Raw genomic sequence first — 13164 nt, 5'->3', positions numbered from 1 at the left:
TCCATTTTGGGTTGATTAAAAAGGTGACAGCCAAAAGTTTCTTTGATGAAAGCAGAAAAAGCTGGTAAGGGCAGAGAGGTGCCTGAAGGTGGATGGAGGGAAAGGGCTCTCTCACCTTGCTGCAGGACTGCAAGAAGTCATTGCTCAGACCACTATATGACTTCAGCAGATTGGCCTTCACTCCTCGAGGGGGTTCAATGGTCATCTTGGATCCATTCTGGAGGATGGACACTGGAAACTTGTTACTAGGCAAACTGGTGAGCCAAAGCCGGAAGTCCCGGTGCACCTGGACCAAGAAATGTTATCCAGCATGTCCTCTTTAGCAGCAACATTTCTACTGAAGAGCCCCTTTCCCTTCCCACCTGAGAAATGTTCTTCCATCATTAATAAAAATAAGCTATGATATTTAGGGGGTAAGGTTGTAGAAGGAGGAAACAAGCTGGGTATGCTTTGATTCAGAGATCCTGCACGGCAGGGGGTTGGACTGGATGGTTCTTGTGGTCTCTTCCAACTCTATGATTCTATGAATAATTTCTGCTAAGGAGATCTTGCAACCACTTTGAACTTTCAATATATCCTGCATTAAAACTGTACTTTACTCTTAGGAAATCACCCAGATATAGCCTGCAATCCAACATGACTCAACAAAGCATAGTTATGTAGTAGTTCCACATATGGAATCATTTATCACCCTTCCCAGACCTACTGTAGAGCTGGTGAAGTCCTGTCCGCTCCCCCTCAATGGCCATTCCATGCCTGGTGGAGAGTGGGGGGAGGGATTGGAGAAATGTCTGGCTATGTCCCCATAATCAAATACTTTCATGGGGGTCTTGTGCCCCTAATCCCTGGGAAAGTCAAGGGTTGACTGTACTTTATTGTTTTGTTTCTGTTGGGAATTTAAACTATTGGGAAATAGTGAATGAAGGAAGACAGGTAGTTACTGATATTCTCCTTTTCCTAAAAGTGGACTGTCTTCACCCCTGGACAAGACAGGCAGAATCTGAGTGGAGTCTTTGTACCTAGGTGAAGGGGCACAATCCTTCCCCTAAAAATATCTAGCATAACCAGTTACTGATGAGGGCAGGAATAAACATTTAAGTACAAATCTTTTTTCCCCCACCTTGTCAGGGTTGATGCCTTCAATTAATCTCTCCAAAGAAGGCATCCAGCTTGGAGCCAGGTGGCAATTCTGGAAGAAGATCCACTTCCCACGCTCCATACCATTGCGCATCATGGCTTCTGCTCGGGGGCCCTAAGAAGTAAAACAGAATTATACAACCAACCACAATTCTTCAGTTATACATACACCCCTCATATCTATTACTGTATCCCTTTAGGTGTATCTGCACTGTAGAAAGAATGAAGTTTGACACCATTTTAAATGCTGTAGAGCTCCATGCTATTAAATCCTGGGATATATAGTTTTATAAGGTCCTGACAAAACTATATATCCCAGGATCCTATGGATAGAGTTATGAAACTGCATTATTTCTACAGTGTAGATGCACCCTTTGTCAATATGGACCTGTTAAAATATATTTCTAATTTGTATTGAAAATGTTCAGATGTGTCAATGGTTAACTAAGGTTTAAAATGGTTCCTGTTGAAGGCTAGAAAGTCTAGGCCTGGAAGAGCAAGTCTTCAAGGTCATTGGCTGAGACATAATATAAACAAAATGTATTATTGTTATGCTCTTATGTAGTATGGTGACTTCATGGGAAAGAGGTGTGTCCACTTGGTGGAAAAGTTGATCTTTTGAGAGAACAAAGACTGATGTCATGTTCCAAGTTTTTTTCTCTAGCATGGACTATGAAAGAGAATAGATGTATAGTAGCTTGCTGTGCATTGTGTAAATAGCAACAAAGTCAATAAATCCTCATTTGAGTGAAAATCTGTGTGGAAGTTACTTTGATCCTGAGTAGCTGAGAAGACTGCATCTGTTCCAGTTGGTACCAGTCCAGAACCACCGGTAACAAGAGACATCAACCATCCCAAAGATCTTATTCTCTAACAGGACCTGAGGACTAGGAACAAAAATTAAGAAATCTGTGATCCTGTTTGCCAGTTCCTAGTTCTGATGTTAGCAAAGATGTGTCTGAAATGATGTGAGCCATGTCTGAGATCATCCAAGGAGACAGAATGGTGGAACTTAGTACTCCAGATGGCCAATGGCTGGCATCTTAAGGACATATGCACATATAAATTTCCCTTACATGTGTATGTGTCTTTTTTCGGCCTCTGCAGGGCCAAAAGCCCTGGATATATTGAATAGCTTGAAGGTCCCTGCACTGTAATTCCATAACTCATGGAAGGTAGATAGGAATACAGAAATGATGTGAAATAACCAGACATGAAATTATGACATCAGCAATGAGATCTGTCAGGGTCTTCCAGATGTCTCAGCATTGATATAATCATTTCATGTCTGACTATGGGGACATAGCCAGATGTTTCTGTGAACCTGCCCACTCCCCATGATGTATAGAAGCAGGGGATGCTGATGTATATGGCTCATCGTAGCATAGGTCCACAAGTGGACCTATTACTCTACACTGAGAAATGGAGGACTGTGGCCAGGGTGTGTTTTTTCAGGTCCTTGGAGAGCTGCTAGACAGTGCTCTTGAGTGTTGGGGAATTGCTATATTCAATGTCTGCCTTAGTCAAATTCCCCTTCTCTACTTGAAAGCCCATTGGTGGAATTGATCACATCCCAAGCTCTTCCACTTAGGTGGAAAGCACCCTGAAGACTAAACACTCCACAGTAAGCTTTGCTCTGGGCTCTTACTTGTCCTTGGCCAAGAGAAATGGCAGATAGCTTCTTGGAAAACTTCATTTCTTCAGCAAATTTGTAGAGATCAGCAGCTGGGTCTGTGCCTGGAGAGAGGACGAAGATCAGCGGGGTGGTTGCAGCAGACTCCTTAAATACTACAGAGAGGTTTGCAGTCTAAAAGAGGAAAAGGGGGATGTTGCTGTTAAGAACTTGTGGTTCACAAGAGAAAAAAAGAGTCTGCTTACATAGGCAAAGGCTACTGCATCTCCTTCCAATGATTTCATTTACTTGTGGGGAAAGACAAGTTGCTTATCTGTAACGGTATTTCTCTGAGTGGTCATCTGTGAATTCACACAAATGGGGTATTCTGTGTCTGCACAGCTATCTTTGGAACCTTCTTGGAGATACTAGAGGCAGTAGACCCCCCCCCCCCAAATTCTCCAACTGCCCTATTGGGCCAGTTTCCCACCTAAACCCTCCGTTCCATGGATGCCAAGCAGTAGCAGCTCAGGCCAAAGGAGAGGCAGGGTGGGGAGGATGGGTGAGGATGGGTGAGATTTGTGTGAGTTTGTAGATGATCACTTGAAGAAATACCATTATAGGTAAGCAACCTGTTCTTCTTCTTCATGGTCTCTGCGAATCACACAAATGGGTTCGACTGACAACCTTTGGTCAATGGAGGAGGGAGTGCCATGGCACACAAGAAAGGCATACTGACCCCAAACAGAAACACCATCCGGGAAATGAAGCCCAAGGGCATGCAAAGATGAGGACAGAGAATCCCACTAAAATGATGACTCTACAGAGTCGAGCAGAAATCCAATAGTGAGACATAGTGGAAACAGTCACCAATGGAGGTAAAACATGCCCATTGGCAGGAAACAGGCTTGCCAGCTAACCGTATATTGCGAAGACTGTAGGTAGACCGTGATGGTCCTTAATAAATGGCAGGTGTAAACTAAGGTCAGGGACCCCCCCCCCCCCGACCTAAATAGCATAGGTGTGTTGTCAATGGTGATTATGCCAAAGCTACCGAATAGGTAGGTGGCATGAAAGCGAAGGAAGAGGTTAAGGGAAATAACAAACTAGAAGGTCTGACATATAGACATTGGCTAATCTGAAAGATGAATTGAAGCCAACATGAATGGCAAATGCTTGCAACAATGCGAGGTTGCACAGGTTGGGACATTGATATCCAGAAAAGAGTCCCTCCCAGAACAGACTCCGGAGATGATCTCTGTCAGGCTGCCATTCAGTTGGTATGACTATGGAGTCAGGGACCAATGCAGACTGACATTGGGCAGCCATTCAATTGGTTTGACCCCAGAAAGTCAGGGACCGATGAGGGTCGAAGTCAGGCTGCAAGCCAATTGATATGACCCTGGAGAGTCAGAAATTGATGAGAATCCATGTTGGGCTGCCAGCTAATCTGTTTGATCCCAAAGAGTCGTGGACAGATAAAGATCCAGGTTGTGTAGCCAGCCAATCAGTTTGACCCCGGAGAGTCAGGAACTGATGAGGGTCAAAGTTGGGCTAGAAGCCAATCGGTATGACTCTGGAGAGTCAGGGACCGATGCAGATCGAAGTCAAGCAGCCATCCAATCGGTTTGATCCGAAGAGTCATTGACTGACGAGGGTTGAAGTCAGGCTAGAAGCCAATCAGTATGACCCCGAAGAGTCAGGGACCGATGAGGATCAACGTTGGGCTGCAAGCCAGCTGGTTTGGCCGTGGAGAATCAGGAACCGATGATGATGCCATCAAATTGGTTTGACCCTAGAGAGCCAGGGAGCAGTGAGGACCGAAGTTGAGGCAGCAAATAATAACTCCTCCTCAGAAGTATGATGGTACTTAGCCAGGCATGAAAGCAAGGCGAATGGCCATGAGACAGATTGTCCTCAGGAAAAAGAGCGGCTCTAACCAAGCAAAGAAGCAAGGCTGGTGGCCATTTTATAACTTTCCCTCAGAGATAAGAGGTGAAAAGTATGCCAGGGAAGTGGGCATCATTTTAAAAAATTTGCCTCGGGATTACAAAGGGAGTATGCCAAGTGCGCCAGTAAGGCAGGCATCATTTTAAAAACTTCTCCTCAAGAGTAAGTGGGAAGAAAAAAAGGGGGGACTCTGCCAAGCACATAAATTGAGGTGAGCAGCCACTGTATCAAAATAAATAAATAGGGCAAGGGCCTTGCCAATGAGAGGCAAGGCAAGTTGCTGTTAAAACAACTTTACCTCAGAATTAAAATTTACATTTAAGTATGTGATTGTCTAAGAAATCACAGTGTTGGCTGTCGTTAAAACAGCTGCACCTCAGAATTTAAATTCACACTTAAGTACGTGACTCTCTAAGAAATCACAGTTGAAGTTGTCATTAAGCAATTATACTTCAGAATTTAAATCCATATTAAAGTATACACTTCTCTGTATACTTTTAAAAAATTGTAGCATTTTGTTTTAAAATATGCATTTTGTTTTAAAATATGAACACGATGTTAAAATGTTCCCATCAAAATGCAGATTGATCCTGTCAAATCGAGTTGTAAAGTTTGACAGAGTTCTTAAATGCTGCTAGCATGGCAGACAAAAGGAACTGAGGGTTTAGGTGGGAAACTGGCCCAATGGAGCAGTTGGAGAGTGGGCAGGGCTACTGCCAAAACGTCTCTAATATCTCCAAGAAGGTTCTGAAGCTAACTGCACAAGAGCAGAATAATCCATTTGTGTGATTTTCAAGACCACAAAGAAGAATAAGATTGTTGCTACAACTGAACGCAGCCAGAATGGAAAAAACACAATAAAGACCACAAGTTGATTGCCTAAGCCAACACATTAGCTATTTTCACATCTGCAGAGGGCTTCCTTTCTGCCCTAGACACCTGTTTCACAGTGGCTTCCTACCTGTGGCTCGATAAAGCTCTGCCCCAAATTTGCAGCCACAAAGTCCTGCATTGCGTTAGTAACTTTGTCCCCTCGCAGACAGCGCAGAACCAGCAGCTTCTGGAAACTATCCAGCTTGGTGTTCCAAATGCCAGGCAGAGGCTCCCTAGAAGAGAGAAATAGACCATGTCGGGTACATAAATTTGGTGCATTATGCACAAAAAGGTTCCACATGCAGGACTAGAGAACAGATGGAAATATCTGGAAATTTCCTGAGGAAAATTATCCTTTTCATCCGTTTTTCTTTATTGGCATGGGGTGGGATAGGGGTTGGAGTTGGGTCAAGGAAGCATCAGTATCTGTAATTATACCAAGAGGTGAAGGGAAAGTTACCTGTGAGGTTCAGTGCTGTCAAAGATTTTTCGGAAAGCATACAAATTTGACACAAAATCATTGGCAAATTGGGAAAAATTGGGCAGGTTGGTTAAGGCCAGGATATCATTCCATGCTCTTTCATATAACCAGGTAGGAGCTGGATTATCTTTCATGATCTTCACAGCGCCACCAGAAATGAGGTATCGCCACTCATCCTGTAAGATGAAACCACAAAGAGGATGTAGGAAGATAATAAATAATAATAAATAAAACTTTTATTTCTACCTCGCTTTTTGTGAAAACAATCATAGCGGCTTACAATGTTAAAAGAATACACCATATGGACAGGTTGCTTACCTGTAACAGTATTTCTTTGAGTGGTCATCTGCGAATACATACAAATGGCTTTCACTGCGCCTGCGCAGTGCTGTTTGGAAACTTCTAGAATCACTGGGCAAAGTACACTTTACAACATATGGTAACTTTTTGGCGGTAACTCCACCCACCCGTTATAAGGCCCCTGCGTTCCCACTCTTTTCCCCAGTTCGTTTTTTCTGCCGCGTTGGCTGCTGTTTAGGGAACTTCACTTGTGTTTGCTAGCTTTTCTGACTGAATCACTGGAAATTTTTTGACCTCAGACCGTGTTTTTGACTCTCCTTACTCTACTCTCCCCGTGTATTGTTGACTTTGGATCGCTTTGACTCTGGCTTCGCTTTCGACTATGTCTCTGGCTCCATTCAAAAAATGTGACGTCTGTGGCGGTAAGGTGCCGGTCCAGGACCCCCATTCCTCCTGCCTTCTTTGTTTGGGAAGGGACCACAACGCCAAGGCTTGCCCGCTCTGTAAGTCCCTTACATCCCAGGTGAGAAAGAACCGGGAATCTCGCCTCACTTCAGCGATTGCCCAGGGCGTTTCTGAACAGCACTGCGCAGGTGCAGTGAAACCCATTTGTATGATTCGCAGAGACCACGAAGAAGAAATACAAAATATCCCACCTTAAAAAAGAATTAAACAGTTTAAGGTTAAATTACATGAACAACTAAAACAATTAATGGTGGGCAGAGTCATCAGATATATATGGGGGGGGGGGGGGTCGCTACATGGCCAAGTAAATTTATTCTGGGAAGGCCTGCTGGAAGAGATCCATCTTAACAGCTTTCTTGAAGCTATCTAGATTGGTGACTTGACAGTTCTTGTCTGGCAGGCCATTCCTTAGGTTGGGGGCAGTTGCAGAAAAAGCCCTCTGGGAGGTCGCAGTCAATCTGATCTTTATAGGATGCAGTAAGTTCCTCCCAGAGGACCTGAGAGCATGGGGCGGATTGTATGGAAGTAGCCGATTGTTTAAATAAGTTGGGCCCAAGCCATGTAGTGCTTTAAAGGCAATAACCAACACCTTGTACTGTGGCCGAAAAATAATAGGTAGCCTTTTCCAAAGTTTCCCTCTGTCAGTCTTCGCTAGAAGTGCCAATATACCCGTTCCATAAATGGCACTTGCTAAAATGTTGGCAGATGTAGCTGGGGCCATTCAGTGCTACTATTTATCAGTGGCAGTTATCACTTCTGTAGGGGCTATTCAAAGAGATGTATTACTTCTGTACTGATCAATGATGTATTATGGTTATATATATATAACACTGAAGCTGGGCAAATCCTAAAAGCCCTCCCGTGCCCTCGCCTGAATTTTTCAAAGTGCCAGAGGATAGCTCAGTGTGCAATTTTAGCTTTGCTGACTTGAATTTAAATGAAGTGGTCAAAGTTTCCTCTCTCCCCACTTTCCCAATTGGGGTAGCCTTTCTGAAAAAAACTAGGAATGTCCACTATGCCATGGGCATGCTGGATAAGTCAACGTGGCCATAGGACTGTGGAGAGCCTTGTCATCATAAAACAGACAGAAAGGCTTTTAAAAATTATGAAAAAGAAATAAGATAAAATAAAAGGTATTGTGAGAGGATCTTTGGCTGCCTCAGTTAAACTAAGGTGAGCTCATGGATGCTTTTGAGAAACTCATTTGTCTTCTGAAAGCAGCTGAACAAGGTATGAATGGCTCACAAAAGTGTGTGACAGTGTGTGTATGTGTGTGGGGGGGGGAATACATAACTTTATTTAGTTCTCCCATTCAGCAGTGATAACAAACAGCAGCATAAAATAGTGCAATCTGCATGTCCTTCCTGGGCATTTAACAGTCATTTTACTCACCATATCTATTTTGCCTTCATTCATCATGATTCGGATGCACACTAGAAATGCAAACATGAGCTTGTGCTTCTCAAAGAGACTGCGACAAACATTGCTGTAGAGGCTGAAGGTGAGGTACTTATTGATATTTGCTATCCGCTTCTTTAGAGTATCTGAAAATAGCAATGCAGAGAGAGAGAGAGAGAGAGAGAGAGAGAGAGAGATAAAGACCACCACAGTACCATAGTCTAGCTCTTTGTCACTGGAGAGTTCTTTATACAATGGGGACCGAGCTGAACAGCAGTCTGATTTGAAGGCTTGCTTCATGCTTCCCCTTGGAAGCATACTGAGCTTTGTCTGAAGATGAAGACCATGAGGATGTCTGGAGGTTATTTAAAACACATTTATGGCTCAGTTGGTATAAGGATATCAACTGATATGTTAGAACTTTAAAAGAATACTACCATGCAGGAAAGTATTACATTCATGTTATTTATACACTACCCTGAGTTCTTGGGAACCAGTGTAGTGGTTTGAGTGATGAACTAGGACACTGGAAGACCAAGGTTCAAATGCCTCTTGAGCCATGGAAACAGACTGGGTGAAAGTCACATTCCTTCAGCCTTAGGGGAAAGCAATGGCAAACATCCTCTGAAAAATCTTGCCAAGAAAACCCTAGAATAGAGTCACTGTAGGGTTGGCATAAATCAGAAAGTACCTGAAACCACAGAACAGTGGCAATCTGAGGTCATGATATAAATATTTTAATAAATAAAAAACCTTTAAAATTAATAAGGTATCATTTAGGTGACAGCAAGGTGGATAGCATGGGGCTGCCTGCCTTCGACCGTTCTGAGCAATGATGGTTGGACAGTGAGCTTGGGAACTTGCCACTACCGCAGTGTTTTTCTCAAGCTTTTGCAGGTAATCTTGTCTTTTTTGTATTTTTAAAATTGTCTATTTTGGTTTTTTAGCCTTAGACTCATCTTTTTCATTGAATTTGGAGTCGGAGCCATACTTTCGCCCAGTCTCCTTTTCCTCTGGCTTCTTTTTACCTGTGTTGTAACTTCACTTTCTCTTGAAGTTAAAAATGTTTTTGTCAAGGTGTTATTTGACTCATCACCAGAAACACACTTGGCAGTAGTCTTCTGTGTGACTTTTAGTTTATTTTCTACTTGTCTCCGCCATGTGCACAGCAATTGGTATGGGGTTACCATTTAGTCTTTTTTCCTTTGTTCATATTTAGTCTTGGTCTCAGATGTATTTCTTTTAGTTCCTTATGTTTCTTTTCCATCTTTTATGTCTAATTCTCCTATCTGCTCTGTTATACCAGAGAAGGGTCAAACACGTCAGGTTAGCTTGGCAGGATAAGGACAGGTTGCATACCTGTACCGGTATTTCTTTGAGTGGTCATCTGTGAATTCACACAAATGGGTTCTTCTACGCCTGCGCAGTACAGCTCGGAACCTTCTGGAATCACTGAGCAAAGTTAACTTTGCAACTTTTAGCAACTTTGGGGTGGTAGCTCTGCCCACTCTATATAAATCCCCTAGCATTCCTGCTCTTTCTCAGTTCCGGAATTTATGCCATGTAATAGTGACAAGGAGTGAGGGGAAGATGTGCGGGATTTGTGTGAATTCACAGATGACCACTCAAAGAAATACTGTTACAGTTATGCAACCTGTCCTACTTCTTCATGGTCTCTGCGAATCACACAAATGGGTTAGACTGACAAGCTTCGGTCAGTGGAGGAGGGAGTGTCATGACACCAAATGAAAGGTTTAAATAAGGGTGTATTTATTAAACAACAATAAAGTGACGAACCAAAGTACACCTTGTTTGTCACATTCTTGATATCAAATCTGGTAATTTCAAGTAAAAGGCATTTCAAGTCAGAAAAGCACCTGTGTTAACTATAACAATGCATAGAACAAAAAAAGTCAAATACTGTAAGTAGTTGTCAAATAATTCAAAAAGTGCAAATGCATAATGTAATATGTACAACAAGAACCTCTGCCATATATGAATCAATGGCCATGTCAGTGCATATGAATCATAGGTAATGGAGGCAATAAAGTACATAAAATTTGAATGTAATGAGTTCAAACCAATCATACAAATTTGAATGCAATAAAATCAGTGCAAACCAGATAATAACACTGCCCTCCCAAAAGCTGTATCCTGTCTGACCCTGGTGTCCAGCCTGCAGTGCTTGATGAATATCAATGGCTGGGACCAGACAGCAGCTTTGCAGCCATCCTCCAGGGGCACCCCAGTCAGAAAAGCAGAGGATGCAGCTATCACCCTAGTTGCATGGGCTCGAACCCTGGCAGGGAACAGTCTCCCTGACAGTTCATAGCAGAGGTGGATGCTTTCGGCCACCCGTTTAGAAAATCTCTGCACAGTCACAGGTAGTCCTTTCTTGGGCTCTGAGTAGCAAACAAACAGCCGCTCAGAGCGCCTTAAACCCCGAGATCCTGTCCTGATAAAAGGCCAACACCCTTTGAACGTCCGAAGTGTGCAAGTGGCACTTGGTATTGGTGGTTGGGTTCAGCGCCAGGGTTGGCAACACAATGTCTTGGCTCATGTGGAAGGATGACATCACCTTCGGAAGGAAAGTGATGTCTGTATGGATCTTGGTCTTGTGGATCTGAAGGTAAGGCTGGTCACTCCGTAAGGCACAGAGTTCGCCCGCACGGTGGGTAGAAGTGATGGCTACAAGGAAGGCTGTCTTCCATGTCAGTAGTCTCATGTCTGTAGTGGCCATGGGTTCGAAAGGCTTGGATGACAAGCAGGACAGCACAATGTCCAAACTCCAGGCAGGCACCACTACTGAGGCCGGGGGATGGAGATAGTTAAACCCTTTCAGGAAACTCTTGACAAAGGGGTGTTTGAAGAATGAAGGTCTACGTTCGAAATGGTAGTGAGAGCAGATGGCAGAAAGGCAGCACTTGATGGAAGTGAGGCACAGCCCCGCATCTGCAAGTGCCATCAGAAACTCCAGCACCGTTGGTATTGACACATGAGATGGAGAGAGATCTTTAGAAGAAAGAAAATCAACAAACTTCTTCCACTTAGCAGCATAGAACTTCTTAGTGAAAGGCTTCTGTGCAGCCAGGATCACTGTCCATACCGAAGGAGGGAGCGCCTCTAGGGATGGGTTACCAGAGGCAAATTGTCCATGTTCAGGTGATGAACCCGACCTCCTTGCAGGGTGAGAAGGTTGGGACAAGGCTCAAGTCAGTGAAATTCTCTTCAGGAGAGGTGGAGGAGTGGGGCAAATCATGGCTGTCTCGGCCACCAAGGTGTTATCAGGATGGCATTGGCGCGGTTTCTCGTTATCTTCACCACGACCCTCGTGACCAGAGGAAGTGGAGGGAAGGTGTACAGCATTTCCCCTGGCCACCTGAACAGGAAGGCATCTCCAAGGGAGTTCAGGGATTGAGTTCTGGAACAAAACAGAATACAGTGGGAGTTGAGCTGAGTTGCAGACAGGTCTATCCAGGGAGTCCTTCAGAGACAGAAAAGGTCAGTGACCATCTCAGGATGGAGCATTTACTCATGGCATGAGGTTGAGGATCAGCTCAGCTGGTTGGCCAATTTGTTGTCCTCTCCTAGAAGGTGAACTGCCTGAAGGAAAATCCCTTTTGGGATGCACCAGTCCCAGATGTACAATGCTGATCTCGAGGAGTATTGGGGATCTCATGCCTCCTTGTTTGTTGAGGTAGTACAAGACAGTGATGTCTGTCAGTAACAGTGCTACCTTGCTTGTCAGGGATGTCTCAAAGGCCCAAACAGCTTTCAATTTGAGTATGTTGATGTGGAAGGTCTGCTCCAGGAAGGACCCCTTGTCCCTGACGGTGAAGCTGGAAGTGTGAGCTCCCCAACCTTCCATGGAAACAACCATGGTCAGCGTTATCTGCAGCTGAGGAGGCGAGAATGGCATGCCAATGCAGACATTCTCGGAGTCGAGCCACCAATGGAGGGACAGGGTGACAGGTCTCAGTACTGTGAGCCATTTGGTTAGAGAGTCTATCATGCAGTTGAAGAGCGGGAGAAACCAGTACTGTAGTGGACAAAGCTGAAGGCTTACCCATGGGGTGACAAAAGTTGTTGAGGCCATGTGACCCAATGCCACCTGAACGGTGTGGGCTCTGACCCCTCTGTGGGAAAGGCATTCTTGAACTGCGGAGAAGAGGGTCTGAAACCGGTTGGAAGCCAGGTAGGTGATGGAATCTTCAGAATCGAGGATGGTTCCGATGAATCTTATCTGCCTGGATGGGGTGTGTGCCCGAGAGAATTGAGGAGACATTGCAAATTTGATATCTTTCTGTAGGTCTTCCTTGGAAGATGCGGCAAAGAGCCAGTTGTCCAAGTATATGGGAAGACTTTGATTCCACTCTGGTGAAAGTACGCCACAACAGGAGCCATGCACTTGGGGAAGACCCTTGGTGCTGTTGTTATGGTACCTCTTGGTACACCTTGGTCCCAGTGGTGAAGGACAGGAACCTTCTGTGATTCTCCTGTATTGAAATGTGAAAGTAAGCGTCTTTCAGATCGATGGTGGTGAACCAGAGGTCCTGCTGCAACAGGGGCAAAATGGAGGCAAGAGTTACCATATGAAAGCGATGCTAAATCAAATAAGCATTAACGAAATGAAGGTCCAGAATGGGCCTCAGGCCCTCATCTGACTTGGGTACAGTAAAGTACCGAGAAAAATAACAGCTGTGAATCTGAGAAGGGTCCGACCGTCCAAGTGTGATATAGCAACCTTTTGCAAGAAGGTGTGTACTTCGTCAAGGAAGGTGTCTGAGGGATGTGTGGAAACAACAGCTCTAGTGAACGGGAGCTCTTCGAACTCGAGGGCATAGCCTCTGCAGATGATGTCATGGATCCAGGAGTTGGAAGTTACCATGGCCCAGGTGTTGAGGAAGGGCCTTAAGGCATGACAAAGGGAAGGGTGGAGGCAGATGGA

General features: G+C 44.4%; 1 protein-coding gene across 3 annotated transcripts in view; it reads right to left on the bottom strand.

Annotated features, from left to right (window-relative positions):
* Nucleotides 1-13164, bottom strand: part of DNAH1 (dynein axonemal heavy chain 1) — a 230293-nt gene that overhangs the window by 10710 nt on the left and 206419 nt on the right. For 2 of the 3 annotated variants that reach the window (XM_089524609.1, XM_089524619.1), the window contains exons 66-71: nt 8211-8362; nt 6033-6229; nt 5661-5805; nt 2786-2944; nt 1121-1252; nt 116-286 (exon numbers count right to left, since the gene is read on the bottom strand). In XM_089524609.1, coding sequence (XP_089380735.1) covers nt 116-286; nt 1121-1252; nt 2786-2944; nt 5661-5805; nt 6033-6229; nt 8211-8362 — 956 coding nt within the window. Of the gene's footprint in view, nt 1-115; nt 287-1120; nt 1253-2785; nt 2945-5660; nt 5806-6032; nt 6230-8210; nt 8363-13164 lie in introns of those variants that run through there. The other variant, XM_089524628.1, reaches the window with a different exon arrangement.

Source organism: Sceloporus occidentalis, unplaced genomic scaffold (genome assembly GCF_023333645.1).
Source record: "Sceloporus occidentalis isolate IW3139 unplaced genomic scaffold, rSceOcc1.0.p SCAF_1, whole genome shotgun sequence".
NCBI lineage: Eukaryota > Metazoa > Chordata > Lepidosauria > Squamata > Phrynosomatidae > Sceloporus > Sceloporus occidentalis.
The sequence above is the reverse complement of the archived record's forward strand: the minus strand, read 5'-3'. Positions and strand labels throughout refer to the sequence as shown.